Genomic DNA, 25,667 nt, shown 5'->3' on the forward strand with positions numbered 1-25,667 from the left:
GATCGCACAGTACACAGCAGAAATGGTCGTTCGATGCAGATCCTGAGGCCACCGCCAACGGGAGGCCACCGCCAACCGGAGGCCTCCGCCAACGGGAGGCCTGGCTCTCTTCTCTGCTCTCGACTTGCACCTGCAGGAACTTCATGACCTTCCGCAAGTCCTCTTGCCGCGACCTCGGAGTAGCCCCATCCTCGGCCTCAGTCTCCATGCGTTGATGGTAGAGAATGGCGATATCTTCAGGGAACGATCGCATAAGGACAAGATGAAGTATGACCATGTATTCTGACGCTGGAACCCTGAGGCTGTCGAGGCAGCTTGCACGAAAGTGCACCTCTTCGTAGAGTTCCCGCAGCCGCGATAATTGAGAAGAGCGATCAACGGGTGCGATAGCAAGAAAACTGTCAATGTGGTCTTCAAAAAGAACGCGGTATAACGGCCGAACATCTCTTGGAGTATTTTCACCACTACCGCGCAGTTCGCTTCCGCAAGGCGCACATCTTCGATTGCACGCTTCAGTGTTCCCGTTAAGTACAATCTTAAATACGAAAACTCAATGTCTGGCAGCTCGTGATTATGAATCGTGGCCTCAAAATGTTTCCAGAAGCCCTGCTACTCGAGATGTTCACCGGAGAACACGGGTACCTGTAGTTTCGGTAGGGCAACTCGTATCAGTGTTCGGGAACTTGCTTGAATGTAGTAGATGCCTTGGGTGGCGAGTTCGCTCACAACATCTGTGCCGCGCTGTCTCTGGCTCTCGCAGCAGAAGTCAAAAGGAAGTGGACCTGGCACATGGTGTTACGGATCTTGTCGTGGTGCTCTTACCGCGACGGTGGCTTCCGCCTCATACTCGACAGCGTCGTTCATGAGGTCGGCAATCTTCTGGTTGAGCGCTGCAAACGCCGAGTCCTTGTCCTGCTAATCATCCAAAATAGTTTGCAGGTTGGACGGCGAAGGACGCTCGGCTTGCAGTGCTTAGGTGGCGGACGAGATTGGCCTTGTAGCAGCAGCTCGATGTACACCTCTGCTGCGTCGCAGTTGATCCATCGTCGGTGTTGAACGCCAGTCTTCTCTCGGGTTTCCTATGTTGAAGACAGAGACTGACGTCCGTCGGGTGCAGATGGCGCTGGCACGAGCCTTCGCCTGCCACGTTCTCAAATTGTCCTTCAGTTTTCATCAGTCAGGACGATTTCTCAATGGACTTATGTCCCAATATGTACCACATCGAATGGCTGTCCACGTTCAATGGCGCATTATTTGTAGGAGGCTCCTCACTATCATGGAACATCGATGAGGTACTTGGAGCCATCACTTTGTAAGCTCGTTTGTCGTTCGTAAAGGTATTCGTCGGGTATTCGTCGGACCGGGTCTACTCTGAGCAGCGGTTTTAATCGATGAACCACCCCAGTCGACACATGTCGGAGCCAAATTGGAGGTCTATTTCTCTGTCCCGTAATGCTGGCAGTGCATTTAGTTTCTTAGCCCGTTTGCGTGCATCACCTGCCTGTTTCGTTTACACCAAAGTACGTTTTCTAAGGTGACGTACGCCATTTTCAAGAATATCGATTTTGCTACAACTGAATGGTTGTACCGTCTGTCACCGCTATGGTGAAGGTTGCTTTTACACTAGCGGTGACAGATTGTGCCACGACTTTGTTGCAGCAAAATTGACATTTGAGTACCGTTGCCTTACACGACGTGCGCTTCTGATTTATTGTGGACGAATTAGGATAACGATACACGCAAACGCAGTAAGATACTCAATCCACATGGAAATTCTATCTGTGTTGAAACTTAAGCGCGAACGACTCGGCGGTTAAGCTGGAGCGGTCATTTAGGCAACATTCGGTTCACTCTACCTGCAAAGCATTTGTGCGCGCGTACACAACACTGCACACACAGTACACAACACTGTATATGAAAAAGGAAACGCACGAATCGAGGTCTACGATTATTGTTTGACAAAGCAATACCATAAGTGGTCAAATTTTTTGCAGGGGCTTTTACCGACACTGCACCATAATTATACAACGTGTTCTAGGAGTTGCTTTCGAAGGAAAAGCGATAATCTGGTTCCGCTGCAATCATCATCGATTCATTTGTTTGCCAAAATTAAAGCTACGGCCCGAATCCTATGGACGTGTCATCTGAGGAAAGCTGCGTATTTATATTTACAGGCTTTGCACTAAAAAACACACAAGAATTTCAATAAAAGCAACTGTTCTAATGGGGACAACTGGTTGTACAAACCTTAACACCATGTTAAATGCTCTTGCCTTTAGCGCAAAGGTATTTTCATTTTCAAGAGGCCCATGAGTGATGGTGTTCATTGATAATTATGAAAAATGCAGCTAACAAATTTTCGCCAAGCAGTTGCTCTTCCAAGAGATGCGTCACAATGTCTCCTGGCATGTTTTTGGTATGTATCCCGACAAGAATTCCATGAACAGCATTTAAAATTACTCAGAATGTGCAATATTTGTTTATTTTGTTTACGTTTGCTGCTTTGCTAAAAGGTACCATCAGACCTGAAATATCTATGTTTAACACCGTATCTTTCGCGTACAATTGTAAATAAATTTTTTGGGGATGATCTCCAATTAAATTACGAATTCTTCCGGCATTCCAAATGTTTTAGCATCGTCGGAAATTCTGCGATTAGAAAGAATACGTAATTACCGGTCGTCCTTGGGGTCTGCGTTTGGGTTTTGCGTCGAGCACGCTATTTCACCGATTTAGCGGGAGCCCCAAAAGCTTTGCGTCAACAAACATGGCGGCGTAATGAAGATTGACTCATTAGGCGCCGCTGATTCCGAATTCTATCGTCGATTTCATGGCTCGTAGGCCTAACATAGATTAGTTTGGCTGGTGAAGGCACGTAAAGTTGGCGACTTAAGCGCAACCAGTCGCTTGCTGCTAACAGAATAATCTCTAAAATTGTAACTCAACGCAAAACCACGAAAGTCAAAGTTACTCTTCTTATCATAAAACGGTATAGTTTATTTCAATATTTATAATATTTTTTCTTTGACACCATAGCTGCTCTGCAACCGCAAGACTATTCGCAAACGCAAAGCCATATTCTAAAACTCTTCACTTCTGCATGCCCCAACACTTTACACCCGCAAAGCTCTTTGGGGCCCCTAACTTTTGGGGCTCCCTATTCTAAAACTCTCTAATGTAGCCACACCGACGATAACTAACACCTCGCTTTAGGAATTCGACCCCATCGCACCGGGGTACAAACAAGTCTTACCAACAGTTACTTGCCTAATTGCAATTGAATGCAGTTAGTTGCCTAATTGTGTGCTTTGGCGATTATAAGAGAATATAACGAGTTATGACTCACAGCTTGGCGCCGCGGCCGACGGCTCTGGAAAGTACAAGAAAGGATTTGCGTCAGTCAACTATGTAATCGTCAATAATGTTTACAAACAGGAACCCGATGGCAAAAGGCTTGCACGCTATTCACATAGGCGAAGCCGCCGTGTAGTGCGCAAGCATGAAATACACGTGGATACGACACCGTCCTTTACTGTTGGTACCTGTTAGAGTCTTAAAACGACTGTTGGAAATTTGTTGCTTACTATTGCAGCCAACTAATTGTAAACGACAAGTGGGACGTCAGGTCGCACTCGGAAGTCGTATTACATTCTCGAAATTTTACCAGTCTAATCGATCTTACTATCATGAATATCAGAGGTATTACGCCCAAACCCTCTCGTAGGGCACCTGTAGCTTACGTTACTCGGTTGATAGCAGATCAACCGATTAGGCACAGTTAGGCACTAATACGCGCGGGGATGTGTGAAATAAGGAGAAAAAAAAAAGAGGCAAGGAATAATGCGGTAAATATGTTGAGCAGCTAACATTTTACACACAACTGCACGTGCGATACAACATACGCCCTCACGTTTTACCAACCGAAGAACAAGTTTTCTAACGGGTTAACGAAGTGGTTCATTCGTTGCGACATCCCGGAATGCGAAGCGGATTCAGAGCAAAGGTGCAAAGTACAAGGCAGACACAAGAGCTTGGTGTCCGATTGACGTTCAGCGCTCGTGTCTGCTTCGTTGTGGCATCCTCCCCTCCCCCTTTTTTTCTTTTTTTTTAAGCGCTGAATCTGCTATGCATCGTGTTTCATGTTTCTCCGGGTATTCGTCGTGGTCGAATTGTACCGTCTCCCCTCGCCAGAAGCGTTTCCTGGAAGTGGTAATGCATTTCACGTTCTCAATTCTTTAATTTTACGAATTCTAACATGCGTGAATTGATGACGCAATTTCAGAGCATGCTTTCTGCAAAATCTAGACGCCCGGCGAAATCTTCGGCTTGAACACAATCATTCTTTTTTTTCTGTGGTGCTGTCGTAACCGTCGAGCTGTAATACTTCGGAGACGAGTTCGAAATTCTTTGTTGCCGCATTAAATAATGACGACCAGCTAGATACAGGGGGGGTGACGCGGGGAAATCGCGAGGGCGTTCAATTCCACGAGGAGTATGTTTAGACAATCATGTTGTCTTCATGTAGTATGCATGCTAGCTTAACCGTCACACTGCAAACATACGCCACCCCCGGCGCCAAATTTCTATTACTGTGAATATGAAACTGGTTGAGAAGGGCAACTTGTTTAGAGATTTAGAGTGTTTGGCCGAAACATTCCTCGTTCAAAAGCAGAGTCATGTAGGTAAAATGAGAGTCTATGCGATAAATGGAGCAAAACAGTTTAAACAGTGAAAAGAGTGCTCACCCCCCGCTTGAGATGGCGCTGCCTCAGCTGCAAGAAAGAAAAACGAAAACACACATTAGGAAAATACACAGTAAGAATAAGCTTTAGAAATAGTTGGCGTGCTCAATCCAGCCTGCTTACGTAAGGCAATCTTAAGACGACAATTATTGCCACTGACGCCAGTTAAGTACGTAAGCATCCCAACTGGGTCGGCCTGCAATAGTACGCAATTCCGTGTATTCTGCTAATATTCCTGTTTATTTATTTATAACGTAACATGCATGTTAATATGCCGACATAAATTAAAGCTTATTTACGAAACATTGGTCCGACCTAAGCTTCAATATGCATGTTCATTGTTTCGCGCCATCTAGGTGTGACGTCATATGTTTAGACGCCACCTGCTCTTGACTAGTTGATTGTTTAAGAGCAAACATGGACTACAATGCATGTATTCGAAATGAGACACTAAATGTACCGAGCTTCTAGAACATTGGCTGCGCCACAACGGCCCAAATTACAGAAAGTGCTTTCATATGCATGACGTCACACTGCAGTAACGGCACCGAGGTTTAAGTGCGGAGTTCAAATTTAGCATTCTTGTTTTGGTTTATAGGGATAATAACGAAAATAGCGCTCCGAATAAAAAGAAAAACGCTGTCAGTCTAAACAGATTCGGCGTTTCGCTTTTGAGGTGGAAAGAGTGGCGAGACATTTGTCGGCGCTTTCTTTCCTCTTCTGTCCCTTTTCACCGCGGTTAGCGAAGCGCATTAAGTGTCGCACAAATGTTACCGGAATAAACATGGGTCCTGCTCTTGTTCAGACACCATGGGAACGACACAGGTATTACGCCCCCCCCCCCTCTTCGCGCTGGCGGATTCAGACGACCGCTTTGTGGCATTGTTTATCATGCGATGTCTTCTAAGTTTCCAAGAAATCGTGTATCTCTTGAAAAACAGCTGGGCAGTTAGTTTCTGCCCACACAGACTATGGTTGGAGTAGCGAGGGGTACTCCCGTGGTGCACTCGTGTATGTGTGACACCGCTCGAGGTCTACGAAAAGTAGTTCCCATACCGCGCGCCTACGAATAGTTGCGAGCATAGTTCGAGGCCCGGGCGTCATGGCAACGCGCCTACGCTAAGCCCCCACGTGATACAATATTCTAGCGTAACTTAGCTAGCCTATACAAAGTCAAAGGGGTGCCGATAGTTCGAAACACAGGTTGGGATAAAAGTTGGGTAAACAGGGGGTAGGGCCTCGGACAACTCATCTTTGTCAAAGGCCGCCTTGTAATCATTGGCCTTAACAGTCATGCCGCTCTATTTAACCCGTTAAAACTATATATATATATATATATATATATATATATATATATATATATATATATATATAGGCCCATTTCAGTGATCCCTGCCGCGAAGCTTCGACTGTCGTTTAACAGAAAGCAGGCTTCATGGTCACACCAAACACGCTTCCATGTTATTTTTATAAAACCGGAATAACGCTACTAAAATCCCTTTGTGCAATACAGCGTCATTGTCGCACTGTACTACACAGCTGTCGGAGCTCTCAAAGTACAGCACAACAATGGCGCTGTATTGCACAAAGGGACTTCCGTAGCGTTACTACGGATGTCCCTGTTTAAGAAAGCTATTAGCGTTAGTTTTTTTAAAGCTAACGCGAATAACAGATTTTAGGGACGGATATCGCGGAAGTGGCACTATAGCCTTCGGATATCTGCGACACGAACACGACTTCACCTAGTGCGTGACTAACTCCGTCATTGCGACATGCTTCCTCAAGTGAAGTATAGCCTCCTGGACGTTGCCATTTATCCTCATGTAACGTCCGCATCTTCAGGTAATTCACCTGAACAGGATGAAATGTCCACTCGTTAAAAAATTTGCAATATTTATATTACGGGTACGGTAAAGGGAAGAACTGAATCAGTTAGGCTGTTAGTTTTTTTTTTTTCAAATCTATTTTCATTGAGTTCGACGGAAGAGTCTTACTATTAGAGGAAATCCGGTCTCGTCTTTCGTTCCCCGTTTTGAATTTCGCGCATCGCAACCGTTATACAAATGCCCACTCCTCGTGACTATCACATATTGGGACTCTTGAGGAGTTATAAATACAAGCAATAATAAACAAGTAGACCTTAGCACTGGGTCAAGTGTCCCGAGAATATTCTTGTATTGGATAGAACAATTCAGAGCTTAACATTTCGCGAGACTAGTCGCAACGCACACGCGACAAAGCGCGCGGCATGACAAAAAGCGTTCCGTGTCTTCCAGCGTCATTTGTCCAATTAGTGCACCGCTGCTAGGTTCTCTTATTCGGGTCGTTTTGGCGCAGATAAAGTTCTAGGATGTCGATGATCCATTGCGCATATTGCTCCTTTTGAACGCGATCTAGTCCTTAGCACATATGTAATTAACGAGGCGCGAGCAGACACTCGTAAATCATGACGTCACACCACCCTTGAGCGGGGCCAAGCGTCGCTCCCAGCCATTCCGTCTTTACGCCTTTCCTGGCTTAAGCCTAAACCGCATGAGAGCGATTTTATGCACGACGGTGATGAGCGACGAAACGGGCCGTCGCGCGGACAGATCGCTCGTTCTTGTCGCTAGGTCGCTCGCTATCACACTGCCTCTGGGATCACAACAGACGCAGCTATAATCTCGGAGGCAGGGGCACGTGATTCAAGTTTGGAGTAGCGTTTGCAGCAGACAGTGGTGGAGAGGAGGAAAAAGTAAAGGGGCCGGAACCAGCTTCTCGGCTCACGTGGCAGGCATAGGAGGCATTAGCTTAGCCTAATAATAACTTTAACTGTTCTTAAAACGCGGCACTGGTGGATCGAGCTGGTTTCACAGGGCTTAAATGCGCCTTCCGGGCTCACGTAAGCGTTACCGGATTGAGACAGCGTCGGGTCGGGTGTGTTTCATCTCGTCTGCGCAGGCTAGGCCAACCGAATCAACTCGACTCGCACACCAAGGCACGTGCAAGCTGGAAGCTTCATTGGCAGTTTGCCGCCAGTAGTATAGAAACCACGCGCTCAAATTCTCGCCCTACATCATCAGTAGCGAACAGCAGCGAACAATACTTAGTGAACAGCAGTGATTAGTAAAGAGTATAGTAACCTAACTACAAAGTGCAGGCGATCGGTCTAGCGGGTATGCTCCAAGCAGGCCCTCAAACCTTTTTAATCGCGTCCATACTTGTCTCAAAATACGAGGTAACTAGTGTGTGGCAGGCGTTGCAGATTTGAACCTTTGCCACCGAGCGAGCGGAATGGTACACGGTGACCTCGGTGCACTACTCGCGACCGAAACCTAGTGCCGCGCATACGGAGTGCACAAAAGTGTACAAACAATTTTTTTTGGACGTAGCCTTATGTCTACAAGCTACAGTTGTAATATATGAAACAGTTATTCCGTAGAAGGCGCAACGCGTTAAAAAAATTTGTTAATATTCCATAAGAACCCATTTCACTATACATTCTTTTCGCGTTTTCTCATTACACCGACGCTACTCGGACGCCGCTCAGAGAGGCCTGTCTCCGCGACAGCGTCGTCCAAGCCGGATTCGAGAAAATGAAAATACGCGAGAATCAAAGCGATGCAGCGAAATTAGAGGTGATAAATGAGTGGTGAGGAAATGCGGCTATGATGGCGAGAATTGCCCCCTGGACAGCGAAACGCGCGGAGTCAGGCTCCTGTGACCGCATTACTAGCGGCCGTGGCATTACATCTATGGATTCCACAGCGTTGCCTGCCGAGTATGGAACGGAACATAATATCGATGTCACACGCACACTTCTGATCGCGATCGGCGCCGATCCACATCAGATTTCTTGATCGCGATCAACAGTGGTCGCTGCTACAACTGCATAATGCCTTGGCTACAAATTCAGTTTCGCAAGGTATGGTGAAATTGAGATAGTTTCAATTGTACAGCTTACCATTGCTCATAAAAGGGTTTTTAAACGTTCTTTATTGAGCTGCGTTCACTCGTTTTTAGCGTTTTCAGAATACTGCGCTAGAGGACGCAGACGTACGCCTGCGATTCTCTGATCGCGATCGCACCTGATCCGGATCCCGCCAAGATCGCGATATGAAATTTTTCGATAGAAAGAAGCGGTTAAGGAGTCAAGGAGCCCACGTTAAGGTTAAAGATTTACGCAAAGGTTCGTGTAAAAATCTGTCGCGTCTTACACTAGGCCTCACTCTGCGAAAAATTAACGCCCTTGCCGGCACATTCGGGACGAGACATTACGAGCCCATTGCCCCCAAAACTAAAATGGTTTACAGCTATATCAGAGTCTGAGTCAGACACCTATTAGCTTTGATCGAAAGAGAACGACGGATGCCCGTATTCAGAAATTCATTTACTTTAAGCACGTGCTTGACTTGATTTAAATGACGCCGGTCGTGAAAGCACCGAATGAAATGCAATGAGCGTCTCGGGCACGTTCACGCCAGGCGTCATTTGTATCAAGTCAAGCATCGAAATGTCGTGAATGCTGACAAACCCCGAAGGGATTGGGAAAAACGTAAGCCGTAATTTGCTTACAATCAGCGGAGTTGCTGATTAGAACCAATCTATAGCTTAAATACAAGTAATGAATTTCAAAGAACAGTGGACCTATGCAGTTATAAAACCATATTGTTCGGCTACCCAGTTGAAAATTAACAAACCAAACTTTGCCTCGTTACGCCTGACGCCTTGTAGCAGGGCCGAAGTTTTGTGTTGCCACGGCAGAATATCAAGCTTACGATAGACGTTGCTCTCGTTACGAAAGGTATTCCGCCGTTACGACAGAACATGTTTCGCATATTTTTTTTTCAAAGAAAATTCTGGTCACAGCGACACCCGCCTTACATCTCAAGATGCAATAAAAGGTTCCGCAATTACGGTAGAAAATTTCGGGTTGTGTGTTTCTACTGCATGGGGCAGTATTCTGGGGCGATCGCTTTCAGAAATACTTTCCCTTGCGCAAGATTTCACGAGAGTAGCGTCGGACGCGTTCTGCGTCGACGGCCCACAGCGTTCTGGCACATCGACTACTGTGCGACGTCAGCGTGGCAGAAACGCCGTCGCTCGTAGACGCCGACGCGTCCGGCGCTACTCGTGAAATCTCGCGATTGTGAAAGTATCTCCGAAAGTGATCGAGAATATCGCCCCTGCGTAGTTTTGCTGAGGACAGGCAGAAATAGAAACGTACAGGTGATCATGTTTGCACCGTGTTAATTCTTATGCAATAAAAAAAAAATACCCGCGTCGAACATATAATTGCAACGTGCGTCAACGCAAGCGATTATAAAAACGGCGCTTTCTCAAAGGCCATCATACCGGCGACCGTTAATACCAACTTCCAACGCGGCCATCGACACCGATGGCCATTCAAATCACGCACTTTCAACAGCCACCGATACCGACAATCGTTGAAATCGTGAGCTGCCAACGTGACTATCCATACCTAAGACCACTGAATAATTTTGACGGCGACAGATGTCCACAACCGCTAAAATCACGAACTTTCAAAGCGGCCACCGGCAAGAACGACAATGAAATCGCGCCATTCTCACGTATATCGATACCGACGAACATTAAAATCGCCATCTGCTAACGCGGTCATCGGCAGCAATTACCAACAGTCATCGATAACGACGACCGGTGAAATCGCGCAATGAAATCGACCGGTGAAATCGCGCCGTCGATATCGCAAACTGCGAACTTTCAACGCGGCCACCGATATCATTGACCACTGAAAGCGGGGAAATTAGAACGGCTATCCATACTGACAACCACTAAATCGCGATTTCACGCAGTCATCGCCACCTATGAGCACTGAAATCGGGAATTTTAAGGTCAATCGTTACCGACGACAATTAAATGGCGATCTAATGCGCCCATCGACAGCGATGACCACATAATCGCGCAATTCTAACCGGCATCGACAACGACGACCATTAAAATCGCAAGCTTCTAAGGTAGCGACCGGCTCCGATGACCATTGAAAGCGGGTGATCATAATGGCTATCGATACCAATGACCAATAAATCGCGATCAAATGTGGCCATCGACACCAATGACCACTGAAATCGCCCAATTCAAACCGGAACCGATGACCACTGAAATTGGGCGATTACAACGGCTATCTATACCGACGACCCTTTAATCGCGATCTTACAATGTGGCCATCGACACCAATGACCATTGAAATCGCGAATTTTCAACCGGAACAGATACCGGGGATAAGTAATATCGCCGTTTTACAACGGGGTCATCGCCAGCGATGATGATTTAAGTCGGCAATTCTAACCGCTATCGATACCGACGACCATTCAAATCGTAACCTTCTAACGCAGAAACCGCCACCAATTACCGATGAAATCGGGCAATTGCAAGGGCTATCGATACCAACGACCCTTAAATCGCGATCTTCCAAAGCGGCCATCGACGCCAATGACCACTGAAATCGCGCAATTTCAACCGGCACCAATTACCCGCGAACATTATCACCGCCTTCTAATGTGGCCATCTACACCAATGAACACTGAAATCGCGTAATTCTAACCGGCATCGATACCGATGATCATTAAAATTGTAAACTTCTGAAGCAGAAATCTGCACCGATGACAGCTGAAACCCGGCGATTGCAAGGGCTATTGATACCGACGGCTAATAAATCGCGATCTCCTAATGCAGCCATCAACCCCGATGACCATTGAAATCGCGCAGTTTCAACCGGCACCGATACCGGCGACCATTAATATCGCCCTCTTCCAACGCGGTCATCACCAGTGATGACCACTTAAATCGCACAATTCCAACCGGAATCGATACCGACGACCATTAAAATCGTACACTTCTAACACAGAAACCGGCACCGACTGGCGCTGAAATCGGGCGATTACAACGGCTATCGATACCGACGACCAATAAATCACGATCTTCTAATAAAGCCATCGACACTGATGGCCACTGGTATCGGGCAATTGCAACGGCTATCAATGTCGACGACCTGTAAATCGCGATCTTCCAGTGCGGTGATCGACACCAATAACCCTTGAAATTGCGCAGTTCCATGCAGCATCGATACCGGCGACCATTAAAATCTCAAACTTCTAACGAAGAAATCGGCACCGATGACCACTCAAATCGGGCGATTAAAACGGCTACTGATACCTATGATCATTAAATCGCGATTTTATAACGCTGTCCTCGACACCGATGGCCACTTTACGCATTTCCAATGGCGATACATACCAGTAAAAATTAAAATTGCGAAATTCCGCAGTCATCTACACCTATGACCACTGAAATCGTGCAATTTCAATGGCCATCGATACGTACTAGCAATAAAATCTTAATCCTCCAACACCTATCCATCCGGCGTCGGGTGGAAAGCCGACGATACTGACCACCGGCAAGATCGCGAATTCGAAACGTGGCCAATGACAACTATGATCACTGAAGTCGCGCAATTCCAACGGTTCAACCGTTAAAATCCACTAAGTTTGTTGGCCTCGATTCGGCACGCTGGTGTCGCAGAAACGATTATAGCCGGTCGATTTCAACGGTTGTGGCTGGTTTCGAGGCGCATTGAAAAACGCTGTTGTGGAAGAGGCCTAAGTGCCGGTGTCCCACGGACGCATTCAATCGCGCTCATGGCTCACATAAATCAAATTTCTTGACTGCAACTGGCTTCTAGCAGGCTACGGAAGGGAGCCAATCGCAACCGAAAAATTCGATCGTGATCGTGCTCGTTCGCAGCCGAAAGTGCCACGTGCAACTTGGGGCACGCGCCCTGCTTACTGGCTATCACCCGTCGGACGCGGCAAGGCTTACGTGAACCGCCCCAAAAAATGCGCTAGCTGGATCCACCATTGTAGCGTTAAAGGAATACTAAGAACGCATATCGCGTTCAGAAGGCGGTCAGAGACCGCCGCCGGCCAACCAGCCGCCAGCCAGCGATTCAACGCAACGGCAAGCCTAAGCCTCGCCGCTAACATCTAATCCCTAAAAACAGCGTAAATTGGGCCTCCCACGCCCGCATAGCGCTCGCAGCAGCGGTGAAACGTTGCAGGAGACGTAAAATCGGAATAGGCGAGCCTAATTGCGAAAGGAGAAAGCCAGGACTCACTCATGGCGAAGGTCCGTGCAGTGGAACGCCGCCGGAGCCTCTGCTGCCGAAGACGGTCGGCTAGCTCGGCGAGCTCGAGAGTCTCGAGGAACGAGCCTGCACGCCCCTTGCTCGCACGAGACCGCCGCTGGCTTTTCTTTTTCCTCTCCTTGTGTCACTCGCTGGTGGCGTCACTGGTGGCTGCGGAACGCACCAAAAGTGCTACCGAAAGTGCGCCAAAACGGCCACTGACCCATTGTTCTCCTTATAAAAGTTCGGGCTCTCTTTCTACATTCGGTGGCTAGTAGACACTCGCAAAGAAAAAAAAGAATGATGAAAAGATCGGCGGACCCCTCGCATTTGTGGGAAACGCTGACAGGCGAAGTTTTCTTTACGTTTATGTTGTGTAGTTTTCAACATGTTTACTGATTAGTATTCAGTTCACTTCTTCGTTGTTCGCAGCGCAACACTGGTAGTTCAGTGCACGCTCTGGCCTTTGCTCATTCGCTTAACTTTCTCAACAATAGCCTGCGTCTGTTGCAGACTTTTTCATTTGTTGCCTCTTGTTCTACAGGTCTTTTGAGTTTATATTTGTCAAAGTTAGTACAGTTTCTTGGATACCCCTTACGGGAATTTAGCATTATTCTCGGATACCGTTCAGATACCGTTGTCAAGCCATCACCCTCATAGTGTCGTCGTCGTTGTACAGTCGTTCGTCGTCGTGCATTCGTTGTTATGCCGTCGCGATCGTTCCATCGTCGTCACTCTAACTTGGCCCAACTTGTCTACCAGAATGGCATTTGCCTGAGCTCGTTGGTTGCACATAGCGCAACTTGTCTACCAGCTTGGACCAATACGTATATGTGCTCGTGGTCGTGACGCTGATGCGGTCGTCGCACCGTCATCTTTCCAACTTTGTTATCCGACTCTCGTCCGGCCGGCATCGTCAAGCCATCGTCATCATACAGTCTTCATGCATTCGTTGTCACACCGCCGTTGCGATGCCGTCGTGGACGCTCCAGCATTGCCACTCCATCTCCGTAATACGATTCTCGTCATGCCGTGGTCGTCACGTCATCGTCGTCAGACAGGCTTTGTGCCATAGCCTTTGCCACGTCATTGTCGCCTTACACTCGTCGTCATTCTATTGTCAAGATACTGTTGTCACGTCATCGGCCTCTTTGTGTCGTCGTCATACATGTCGTCGTTATGCGTTCGTTGCCACACCGTTGCGATGCAGTCGCGGTCGTTCTATCTTCGTCGTTCTAACTTCGACATCTGACTCTTGCCACGTCGTCTTTCTGACGCAATCGCCGTCACGCAGTCATCGTCATACCCTTCTCGTCGTGTAATCGTCGTCATGCTGCCGTTTTACCGTCGTCATCACTTCAGTAAAAGTAATCCTATTGTCGTCATACCGCGTTCGTCGATCCATCGACGTCATTCCTTCGTCGTTCTATCGTAATCACGCTGTCGTTATACAATCGGGATTATGCCGCTGTTGTTATGCACCGCCTTCATTGCGTCGCCGTCAGACAGTCACTATTATCCATCCGCTGCCATACCGTCGGCGTCATGTCGCGGTGGTCGTCACACCGTTGTCGTCACACCGTTGTCGTCATACACACGTCGTCATCCTATACACGCACCTTACACAGGGGCTTGCTTCTTAAGCTGCAACCTTAACGGAGAAAGTGATTTCACGTGCGCTCTGAAACTACCACTAAATCAGTGGTGAAAAATGATGGGTAAACTTTATGCATGCTGACTGTGTGGCTTGAAATCAATAACAAACCGTGCCTAGCAAATGCGCCGAAATGTAAGTAGCCAGAGAGTAGCCAGGGAGCCAAACCGAACGTTCTATCTCCAGAGTATCATATAGTAGCCAATTTAGCATAAAGGAGCCACCGACCTCAACCCCGAGTCCTGGTTCGCTATCGATGGTTGCAAATTCAAATTTTGCGCTTTCCGTGCACTTTCGGACAACTGGCGTCATTTATTGGGTTAATTAGGAACTATTTAGACAGTAGGAGGAATAAACTTTATCTACAGAAATGAGCTGACGGTGAAATCGTCCGAGGTGGGCGGCGTCCCTAGTACAGGATGCCGTGCGCCTGAGCCGATAGCTTGGCCCAGCTCACCAGGCGATGCTGGTCTTCAGGGCTCGGGCTTCTCACAGCTGGGACTCCCAGTGCTCGACGGTTGGTCCGGTGATTGGTGGTGTCGATATTTAGACAGTTGACAGTTTTTTAAAGCAATAGCTTTAAGGGCCCCGTTGCGCATGGAGCACGGCGTCGGCGGCGTTGAGCGTGAGTTGACCGAGAGTTAAACATCTCTACCAGTCACAGCGCGGCGCGCACCTGCGTTTCTGCCAATCACAAAGCGGCGCTCGTCGCGTGCTTTCTACCAATCATAGCGCGGTGCACCGCGTTTCTACCATCCGCGACAGCGGCGGCGCCGGCCTTGCGGGGAAAGAAAAGAAAGAACCAGAAAGCTCGCCTTCGTGCATAGCATTCGCGGCAAGCATGTCCCGGTAAAGATTACGCTTGCATAAGCTGCAGTTGCCGGGAAGGGTGAGAAGCAATCAGGGATCCTTTAATGCGCAAACATTAGGAAGAACTCGGCAGCAACATTTTTTGTAACTTGTTTGGGCAGTAACTAGCGTATGTAATGCAGTCCTGTACACAGGGTTGGGGGCCAGAGACCGCATTCTCTTAACTTTTGATTCGTTTCCCGGATGTTCCCGTTTGAGTGCTCGGATAAAGGCTCTGGCTTTTGGCTCAAGGTCACTTGAAGGTCGCCGACAACGGGAGCTAAAAGCATTTCACGCTTAAGAAAATTGTCGCAGTTTCACCCGAAAGGCGAAGCATCAATTGCGATAGCAGCTTAGTAGAGAGCTATACGGAGTAAAGATAGCAGTTTTATCAGCTGTATAAACTTGGACATGCAGCAGCACCAGGAAGGCGCAGAACTGTGGTCGACGCCGTCGCCGTTTTGCCCGCGATCGCGCCGAACGCACGCGGCGTTGGTGACTGTTGCCAGGGCCTCTGAGGGCGGCTCGGAGGTTTTCGATGAGATCAGAAGGGGAAACTCGTCGAGCAGCGTCGGAAGTCTTGACCACCTTCTCGCCTCGCAACGTTTTATTGCGATAGCAATTATATGGACACTCCAAAGCCGATTTCTGCCGTCGTCGTCGCCGTCGCCGTGAGGTTCCGTATGACGTCAATGGAGATGAAATCGTCGCCGCGAGCCGCCGAAAGCTGTATGTGCGAGTGAAAGGGCGCGAGGGAGGCGCGCTTTCACGGGGAGTGAACGCACAGCGGAGAACAAACACGCGTTCTGCGCCGTGCTCCCTTAAGGGCTGCAGAAGTATGCGTCTCTGTCTCTTTCCTCCTTTACAATCACCATATATGAAGAGCAAACGCGCCCTCTTCCGACGCGCGAAAGGCCGGGGGGGCGGGGGGGGGGGGGAGGCGACGTTTAGCTGCGGCACCAAGTGCCTATTTATATCAGAGGCTCCGGCAACAGTCACCAACGCCGCACGCATTTTGTGCGAACGCGGGCAAAACGCCGACGGCGTCAACAACAGTTCTGCGTGTTGCCGGTGCTGCTGCATGTCCAAGTTTATACAGCTGATTAAGCTACTATCATTACTCCGTATAGCTCTCTACACATTTGCTATCGCAATTGATGCTTCGCCTTTAAGGTGAAACTGCGACAAATTTTTTTCACTTCGCCTTCATCGAAATGCGACCGCCGTGGCCGGGATTCGATCCCGCGATCTCGTGCTCACCAGCGCAAAATCCTGAGCCACTGAGCCACCGCGGTGGGTCTGCTAACGTCTCTCTGCGAACCATACCTATGCGCGCTACTGGCGGCAGGACATGCGCCGGCCTAGGGGACGCCACAACGAACGCGCAAGAAGCATGGCCAGGAACAACCGTGCGCCGTTGCAAAGGCGTTGGCCGTTGCTACAGCAACAACAAAAAGAGACGCGCGTTTGGCGCTGCCTCCCGCCAATAGAGTTTCTCACAGCGTTCAACGCTGGTTTCTCACTCAGAAATGAGCGCGCTTATAGTGAGAAACGCCAGCGTCTCCATCGATTCATTGGAGACGCTGGCGCGACGCTGGCGTGGAACGCGTCCCAACGCCTCCTATATATATAGGAGGCGTCTTTATAGAAGGCGTTGCGCGTCCCGCCAACGAAACATGCGAAGGCACTCGAGCTATCCTTCGCCAGTAGACGGAAGCCGACGCTTCGAGAGAGAGGTCAAACTTCTTGACGCGCCGCTCTTCGTGCAGTTTATTCGCGACGTCGTGACCAGCCCCGTCGTACTGCCTCTGGATGATTTCTTTCCTCTTGAAAGACCTGCAGCTACAGAGGTGCCTGAGGATCTTCGGCTGCTCAGACGCAAAGTGAAAACGCGGCCACTAGCTGGACTACAGCATGAATCCCACGTTTCGGACACAACGAGAGCTCGGCTCATCGGCATTTGTTCGCCCTCCCGTTCGTCCATCGGGATCGTCCAGTCGTCGCAGCAGCACGAAAGAAAAACCTGGAAGCGTCGCAGCGCCGTCGTCGAAGCGGCCGCACTCCGCTACCGAAATGCGAGGTGACGCTCCGGCTACCGCAGTGGCATCGAACGGTAACGCATGCTTCAGAGATCAGGAACGCGCTCGGCCAAGTGCCAAAGCTTCTCGTGCGTCCCCCTCGGTCTCTGACTCTGCCTCAGTAAGGCGTAGGGTTCTCCAAGGCAAAGTTACGAGCCAAGCCCGCGCAACCCGCAAGGCCGCGTCGATCACCGCGGACGCTTCCCCGGAGCCACTTGTACCAGAAGTTAAGAAACTGCGCAAGCGCAAGGACCGATCACCGACATATGTAAACGAGGCCAAAACGCAGAAGCTTGGCCAGTGCACGCGAGACAAGATGTCAGCGGCTGCGACTCTGGTTTCGACAAGAGCTGGTTTTTCTTGTGAAGTAGCGAAGGATAGCACACGTGACGAGAACACAGGCACCCAAACCAGCACGAGCCTTGACAACATCGGACCATCACAGTCCTTTCCGCCACAGCGAGTGTCGACAGGCGTGGAGCCGTTTTCTGCATCTGTTTGCCGCGCACTACCGTCGGCTGTGATGGGAGGAGGTCGTCCACAGGCTCCTCGATGCTCGGCTCAGCAGGTGAGCGCTCCGAGCGGTTCGCATTACCCGGACGGAGGTGGTTGGGAGGTCGTACGTTTGGCGAGCAGGAGAGATTTGTTATTAGGCTGCTTTTCGATTATGGTCGCTTCAGCGGCGTCGGCGGCCGTTCATCACCGCAATGCGAGACCGTGCACTTCAAGGCAGCAAGGAAGGGCCATCGGTCATGGAACAAACGCTACAAGTGTGCAAACTGAGACAAGTACCCACAGCGGGCCGCAAACGACGCTTCTTAGGACTAGCCAAGACCGATTAGACTTCCTCCGCGGCTGTGTTGTGTCCGCGTTACTACGATGCTGCACTAAGCCATTTAATTTGGCCACATCGCTTTGAAGATGAGGCCCACGTAGGCACGCACTTGGTCCACGTAGCAGATCGCTCTCAAGATACAGCGGCCGCGCGGCCGCGCCGTAAGCAGCAGCCAATTAAGTTAACTTCCTGTTGTTTTTCTGATTAAAGGTGCTCGCATAAAACTTATACCGCGTACCCTCGAACGCAAACGCGTGTCATTTCTTTCAGGGGTGATCAAAGGCTGCCTTTCGTGAGGGCGAGGGAAACCAGCTTTCAGTATACACTTGCCTCCAACATCAATATTTTATGGTAAGCTGTCATAAGCTTACTTAAGGTTAGGATGTTCACGTAAAATTTGGCAGTTCACGCCCACGTGAGGTTGGGAAAGTGCCGAAGACGAAAAATGTTTGGAAAATTTGGCGTCAGTTTTGCTTCTTTAGTGTTTCTTTGACCAGCTATGTAGTCAGGATATTTTAGGGGTACCAAGCCTCCACTGGTCAAAACACTTTTTTACTCGATATTTGTATATCGATGTAAATTCAATCTATGTGCTAGGGCTGGCATAATGTTCTGTATGCCTTATAATAGAACGCTACATTCAATATAGTCATTAACAAACGCTTCATGCTTCCCTGCTGTTTGTTGGATGTGCTTATATATTTTACGACATAAATGGCGTCTATCCGATTATAAAATATTTTCAAGCAAATTTAAGATATAGCATAAAACATGAATAACACAATTATGTTCAGATGTTGTCCGCCTTTCTGCTAACAGCTTCGTTTTAGCCTACCAGACTAACGTCGAATGTCCGACGGGTTGGCTAAAGATGTCGCCACAGGGCACAACGACAGTCATAGATGATGGTTCAAGTTCAACTGTAGTACTTTATTACTTTATTAGTTAATATAGTACTTTATTCAGTGAAGCGACAACGTATAACCTTGAAGATTTAGGAGATAAAAAAGTTGTCGCAGTTTCACCTAAAGGGCGAAGCATCAATTGCGATAGCAAATTTGTAGAGAGCTATACAGAGTAATGATATTAGCTTTATCAGCTGTATAAACTTGGACATGCAGCAGTACCGGCAACACGCAGAACTGTTGTCGACGCCGCCGGCGTTTTGCCCGCGTTCGCTCAAAATGCGTGCGGCGTTGGTGACTGTTGCCGGAGGCTCGGATGTAAATAGGCACTTGGTGCCGCAGCTAAACGTCGCCTCCCTTCCCTCCCCCTCCCCCCTCTCCCACGGCCTCTAGCGCGTCGGAAGAAGGCGCGTTTGCTCTACATATATGGTGATTGTAAAGGAGGAAAGAGACGCCTACTTCTGCAGCCCTTAAGGGAGCACGGCGCAGAACGCGCGTTTGTTCTCCGCCGTGCGTTCACTCCCCGTGAAAGCGCGCGCCCCTCGCGCCCTTTCACTCGCACATACAGCGTTCGGCGCGCGCGGCGACGATTTCATCTCCATTGACGTCATACGGAACCTCACGGCGACGGCGACGGTGACGGCACGGCGACGGCGACGCCGACGGCAGAAATCTGCTTTTGAGTGTCCATATAATTGCTATCGCAATAAAAAACTATCCAATTCGAGGTCAGCATGATGATTCTACCACGCCAGGCGGTCTCGCACCCACGTGCGTTTAACATTATGACAGTAATAACGGAACTGCATTTATTGCAGTTCCTTTTTCTTTTGAAAGGTATTTAAAATGTGGCGTTTCATCTCTCGTTCAGATACTTGCCTCACACCTCTGGGCTGCGGCACCAAATGAGTAGCTTGCAACCGGGCGCAAGGAGAACTGGCGAAATAATCTCCCACGCGAAAGGAGGAAAGCGGGAAGGCAGCGCGGGAGGGAGGGGGGGGCGACTTCTACGCTTCTAACAACTGCGTACTTTGCGCCGGTGCGGGCTGTCTCCAGACGGCTCTGACCTTTGTGTGCGCTGTGCTTTCGCCGCTTGGTGTCCGTTGAAGCGATAGACCGCACCAACTTTCGCTCATTGCGGCGGCCGCACTCGTTCGCGCCAACGTTTTGACAGTGGTTTATCAGCGGTCATCGAGTGTGATCTATTCATGTTTGCTTGTGCACACTGACACCAGGCTTGTTAATTCAGTTAGTAAGCGAATGTGTCCAAGTTTGTGCAGCCGATAAAACTACCATCCCTACTCCGTATACCTGTCTACTAATTTGCTATCGCAATTGATGCTTCGCCTTTTGGGCGAAACTGCGACATTTTTTCTCCAAACAAACCCAACACTTCGCATGCATGTAGTGACGCGATGTTTTATTGCGATAGCAATTATATGGACACTTCAACCGGATTTCTGCCGTCGGCGTCGCCGTCGCCGTGAGGTTCCGTATAGATAAAATCTTCGCAGCGCGCCGTATGCCCCAGCGGAAGCGTGCGGGGACGCGCGCTATCACGGAGAGCGAACGCACTCAATCTCCCACGCGCAAGCAAGGAAGCGGAAAGCCAGCGCCGGAGGGAGCAGGGGGGAGGGGGGGGGGGCACTTCTCTGCCAACAACCGCGCTCGTCGCTCGTCCGCACAGTCTCTTATCTCTCCCACGCGCAAGCAAGGAAGCGGGAAGCCAGCGCCGGAGGGAGCGGGGGGGGGGGGGGGGGCGCACTTCTACGCTGCCAACAACCGCGCTCGTCGTTCGTTCGACCGCACCGTCTCTTATCTCCACACGGCTCTGACCTTTATGCTCCCTGCATTCGCCGCTCAGTTTCCGTTGAAGCGATAGACCGCACGTACATACGCTCGCTGCCAGCGTTTTCACAGTCGTTGACTGCAGTCATTCAGTGTGATCTATTCATGTTTGTTTGTGCGCGCTCACACCACGCTTGTTCATTCAGTTAGTAATAGTCGGGCCACATTTTCCAACGCACGCTACACATGCAATGCTGCCCAGATCGGCAGTGCAGCACTACAGGTGTGTCCCTTCGCACGCGCTGCCCACGGTAAGCGCTTCTCATCAACACCACCGTTTCACACGCGCCTTCTCTTGGTCATCGAGTCTCTCTTCATGTCGGTCTACTTACGCCGCAGCACACCTGCTTACTTAATCAGCTCATGTTTACTACAATTCATATTGCTACCAAGGCCGCTCACCTTACTTCGTATGACATTGCTGTGTTGCTATCGCATTCATTGCTTCGCCCTTAGGGCGAAACTGTGACATTTTTTCTTTTCATTTTTAATTTTGCTTCTTCACTGTCATTGTCATGGTGGACCAGATAACTGAAATATTATTTTAATGCGAGAGCAATTATACGGGTACTCTAGGCGAAATTAAGCTGCTGTCGTCATCGTCGCCGTGAGGTTCACTATAAAGTCCAAGGGCGATAAAATCGTTGCCGCGCGCCGTATGATGTGCGTGCGAGTGAAAGCCTGGGACGGTGAGCCGGCAATCGCGGCTCGCGCACGCAAGGGCGGGAAGCGGCAACAAATTCGCGCAGTCTTCCAGTCGCGCACAATGCTCCGTAGGGAGGGTAGGAAGGGGGGGGGGGGCGCCTAACTGTGGCCGCACGCTTCTGCCGCGCCTGCAGTCTCAGGGCGGAGGGTGGCGGGGGGGGGGGGGGTGCGTTCTGCGCCGCGAGCGCCCGCCCGCGCGCTGCATCTTCAAAGCCATCTGCGACGGGGGCAGAGTCCGACCTCCCTGTGTTTTCGCGGCTAAGCTAGCGTTAATGCGAGCGCCGGCACGAAGCTCGATTCGCTCGCTGCTGCTGCTGGGCTGACTCACTCCAGCGTTTTGACAGTCAGTTTCCGCGGTCATCGAGTGAGATGAGTTCATGTTTGCTTGTGCGCGCGTGTCACCATGCTTGTTAATTTATTTAGTATGCATATGTTTACAAGTTTATGCGGCCGATAAAATTACTATCCTTACAGCGTATAGCTGTCCACTAATTTGCTATCGCAATCGATGCTTCGCCTTTCGGGCGAAACTGCGACTTCTTATATAAATACGCATTTGGTGCCGCAGCTAAACGTCGCCTCCCCTCCCTCCCGTCCCCCCACGGCCTTTCACGCGACGGAAGAAGTCGCGTTTACTCTCTCTCTCTCTCTCTATATATATATATATATATATATATATATATATATGGTGATTGTAAAGCAGGAAAGAGACGCTGATTTCTGCAGCCCTTCAGGGAGCACGGCGCAGAACGCGCGTTTCTTCTCCGCCGTGCGTTCGCTCCCCGTGAAAGCGCGCGTCCTTCGCTCCCTTTCACTCGCACATACAGCGTCCGGAGCGTGGCGACGATTTCATTGCCGTTGATGTGATACGGAACCTCTGGGCGACGGCAACGCCGACGGCAGAAATCCTCTTTGAGTGTCGATATAATTGATATCGCAATAAAACATTATGGGTACACCCTCGTAATTTCCGCTTATGATGCTTCGTATATTTTGTCAGCGCGCGCAGTCACCCTGCTTTCTTGGAGGCAGCAAATAAAGTTGTCTCTCTTGCAGGCAGAACCCACTTCATCACGACTCGCAAAAAGAACAAGCGTCATTCGATAATTTGCAATGGTAACTACGCCCCCTGCTACGCCTACTCTTACACGCTTCTCTGTGTCGACATGCGTGATCACCTAACAGACTGAGCGCGGAGCTTTCACACCCTTCCACGGTAATGTAATAAAGCCGGATAGCAGACTTCGCGCCTGATGTCTCGACTGGAGAGGCAGGGTTCTGAACCGCTACGCGTTGCCCGCACGCCGGTTTGATGAAAGAAGTCAGAAGCGAGCCGGCAGCTGGCGACTGACCCGGGAGGAGGTGAAATATGGCCGCTCGGACTAACGAACTTGGAGGGGCCCGCGCATGCGTTAAGAAGAGCATATGAAAACGACCGGACACCAAGAAAAGGCGACCGGGAAAGACTATAGTTCTGAGCTCGTCGACATGAAGTTCGGATTAGCGCTCGTCTGTGTCACCATCCTGGGATACGTCGGTGGTACGTGAAGCTTATGTTTCCTCGATCGAGTGTGTTGGTTCTGCTCGTTATGGCCAAGCTTAATGCGTCCTCAAGAAAGCTAGCCCTCATTAGAAAAAAGGAAAAAAAAAAACAGAACATTGGCGGATCAGTGGTAAGCGAACCTTTGTTTGATGCTTGCGGAAATTTTAAAGTATTTCAATTTCATCCGAGCGGTTGACTTCACGCCCATTTTGTTCAATTCACTTTTCTTCACTCTCTGCTTCTTCTGTTGGCGACTTCTTCCCTTATCTGTAGCCGAAATCTTCCTTTCTCTGTTGTAACTTCTCTGTCAAGCGTGGGCCACTTAATTTCATTTAAACTGGTCTGTAGAATACGACCAAATTGAGTGCCAAAACTAAGAAGGGTCTCCAACGAAATATTAAGCTGGCTTATCAGCATTATATTCTGGCGCTGCCAAACGTTTAGAGTTAGCACAAAAACTGAAATGCACCTGGCGTCGGGTATCCCCATTCTAATGGAAGGAAGCATTGCTGCAACGTTGGGGTTAGTTCTACGGAAAGATACGTTTCGACTTTGTTCAAGGTATTGCATTCTTAAGTAGGTATGGTGTACTTAAGCATTCATCACGAAGTTAAAAAATTTACTTCTTTGGTTTTACTGGCAGAGTTCACGACCTGATTGCGAGGCCCGCCTTAGTGGCGGAAATCGCATTAATTTTGACCTCCGAGGTTCTTTAACGTGCACCTAAATTTAACTACACGGTGTTTTGCGTTTCGCCACCAGCGATATGCGATCGTCGCGGCCGGGAGTCAAACCCGCGACCTTGTGCTTAGCAGCGCTACGTCACAGCGGCTAAGCCATCATGAAGTTTCTATTTCAGGCAGGGCAACAGCTTCTTGTTTTGTATGGTTCTCATTCGCGACTCCACACGATCATTGATAACTCAGTGTGGATCAGATGTCCCACCTGGTGATCTCTCTAGCCACTCCTCTCCTATCACGACATTTGCTCGCACTATAGGTTATCGAGAAAGGAATTCCCCTCACCTAACCCAACACTAAATAAAGCACAACAATTAACGCTTAGATTGCTGCAAACGCGCAGTTACCTCAACCCCTATATATGCAGCAAATACCTCCCAGATATAAGGCCAGAATGCCCTAAATGCCAAAATCCAAAGTGCGACTTAGATCACATGCTGTGGCAGTGTCCCGCGCTAAACCCTTGCTTCGGGTCTCCTGCCACCGAGGACGACTGGATCAACCACCTCAGGAGCCCCGACAGGGCCCTTCAACACCAGGCCGTCCAGAAGGCCCAACAGGTGGCTGGCGAGCTCCGACTCCCTGTCCCCACATGGGCGGAGCCACCGGGCCGGCCCCCGTAAGGGGTGCCCAGGCCCCTTCAGGACCTTTAATAAAGTTAATTCTCTCTCTCTCTCTCGCCGCGAAGTGGTTGCATTAAGGCAGATCTGTGTAGGTGTTGCATTGACACCTGTCTGTGGGCTCCGGACCATCGGCCAGACTTCTGCGCGACCTGCCCCTTCTGCCCGCGCCCCAGTTTCTCCCGCAGGTGTACCGCGCCTCTTGTGCAGTTGTCCCGGACTGGGTTAACTCCAAGGCGCCGCTATCCGCCGTGGCGCAAACATCCAAGCCGCACACCTGATCACATCTGTGGATCTATGGACCACATTATAGAACCCTGTTGGACATCATGAGATTATTTAAAGCTATATACAAGTACATTATGGGTGTTTCAATGAGGAATTTTACAAATCAATTCGAATACGGGCGTTCTAGAAAAACAACGACCTCCAAATATGAAATGTTATCCATATCAAGAAGCAAAGAGAAAAAAAAAAGGGTGAAATATGAAGGTTGCGTGTAGCCGGTTTGGCGAAAAGATGGACTTTTGCACATTTATTTTACACGTTTGTTATGCATTTCGCTACTGCACGTCTAGACAACCGAAGAGCTCGCAAATGAGTAACAACTGCTTCCAGTTTTCGGCATCACCACAAGAGTGCCAATCACGAGACAACGGATCTCCACATCACCAGAGTCACATACAGCGTTGTGTTCGTTGAAGGGGAGAAGGGCGATAGCACAGCTCCGCACATTGTCCTAAGAAGATGCAAACGTGATGAGACTGGCAGAACCATAAATCAAAGCAACAAATTCGTATATAGGCTGCTTAAAACGAGGTATTCGTACTGATTGATGGAAAATTATTGAGATGTATTATGCGTTGCGCAGTTACTCAGTACCGGTGTCTCCGCGCAGCAACCACGGCTCTCCTAAACGGAATCATTGGGAGTGGTCCTCATTTATATCGTTTTCCTTTCCTCGCGGTTGCAATCTTCGAAATAATGAAATTCCATGATTATAAATAG

General features: G+C 49.3%; 1 protein-coding gene across 3 annotated transcripts in view; it reads left to right on the forward strand.

The window, feature by feature from the left end:
• The window catches only part of LOC119458821 (uncharacterized), a 93,146-nt gene that overhangs the window by 66,229 nt on the left and 1,250 nt on the right, over positions 1-25,667 (forward strand). Inside the window, exon 1 of one of the 3 annotated variants that reach the window (XM_049670583.1) lies at positions 17,472-18,031. The exons of 1 other annotated variant lie outside the window; for it this stretch is intronic. In XM_049670583.1, coding sequence (XP_049526540.1) covers positions 18,016-18,031 — 16 coding nt within the window. In that variant the 5' untranslated portion in view covers positions 17,472-18,015. Of the gene's footprint in view, positions 1-17,471; positions 18,032-23,218; positions 23,297-25,667 lie in introns of those variants that run through there. One more of the 3 variants, XM_037720682.2, reaches the window with a different exon arrangement.

Source organism: Dermacentor silvarum, chromosome 7 (genome assembly GCF_013339745.2).
Source record: "Dermacentor silvarum isolate Dsil-2018 chromosome 7, BIME_Dsil_1.4, whole genome shotgun sequence".
NCBI lineage: Eukaryota > Metazoa > Arthropoda > Arachnida > Ixodida > Ixodidae > Dermacentor > Dermacentor silvarum.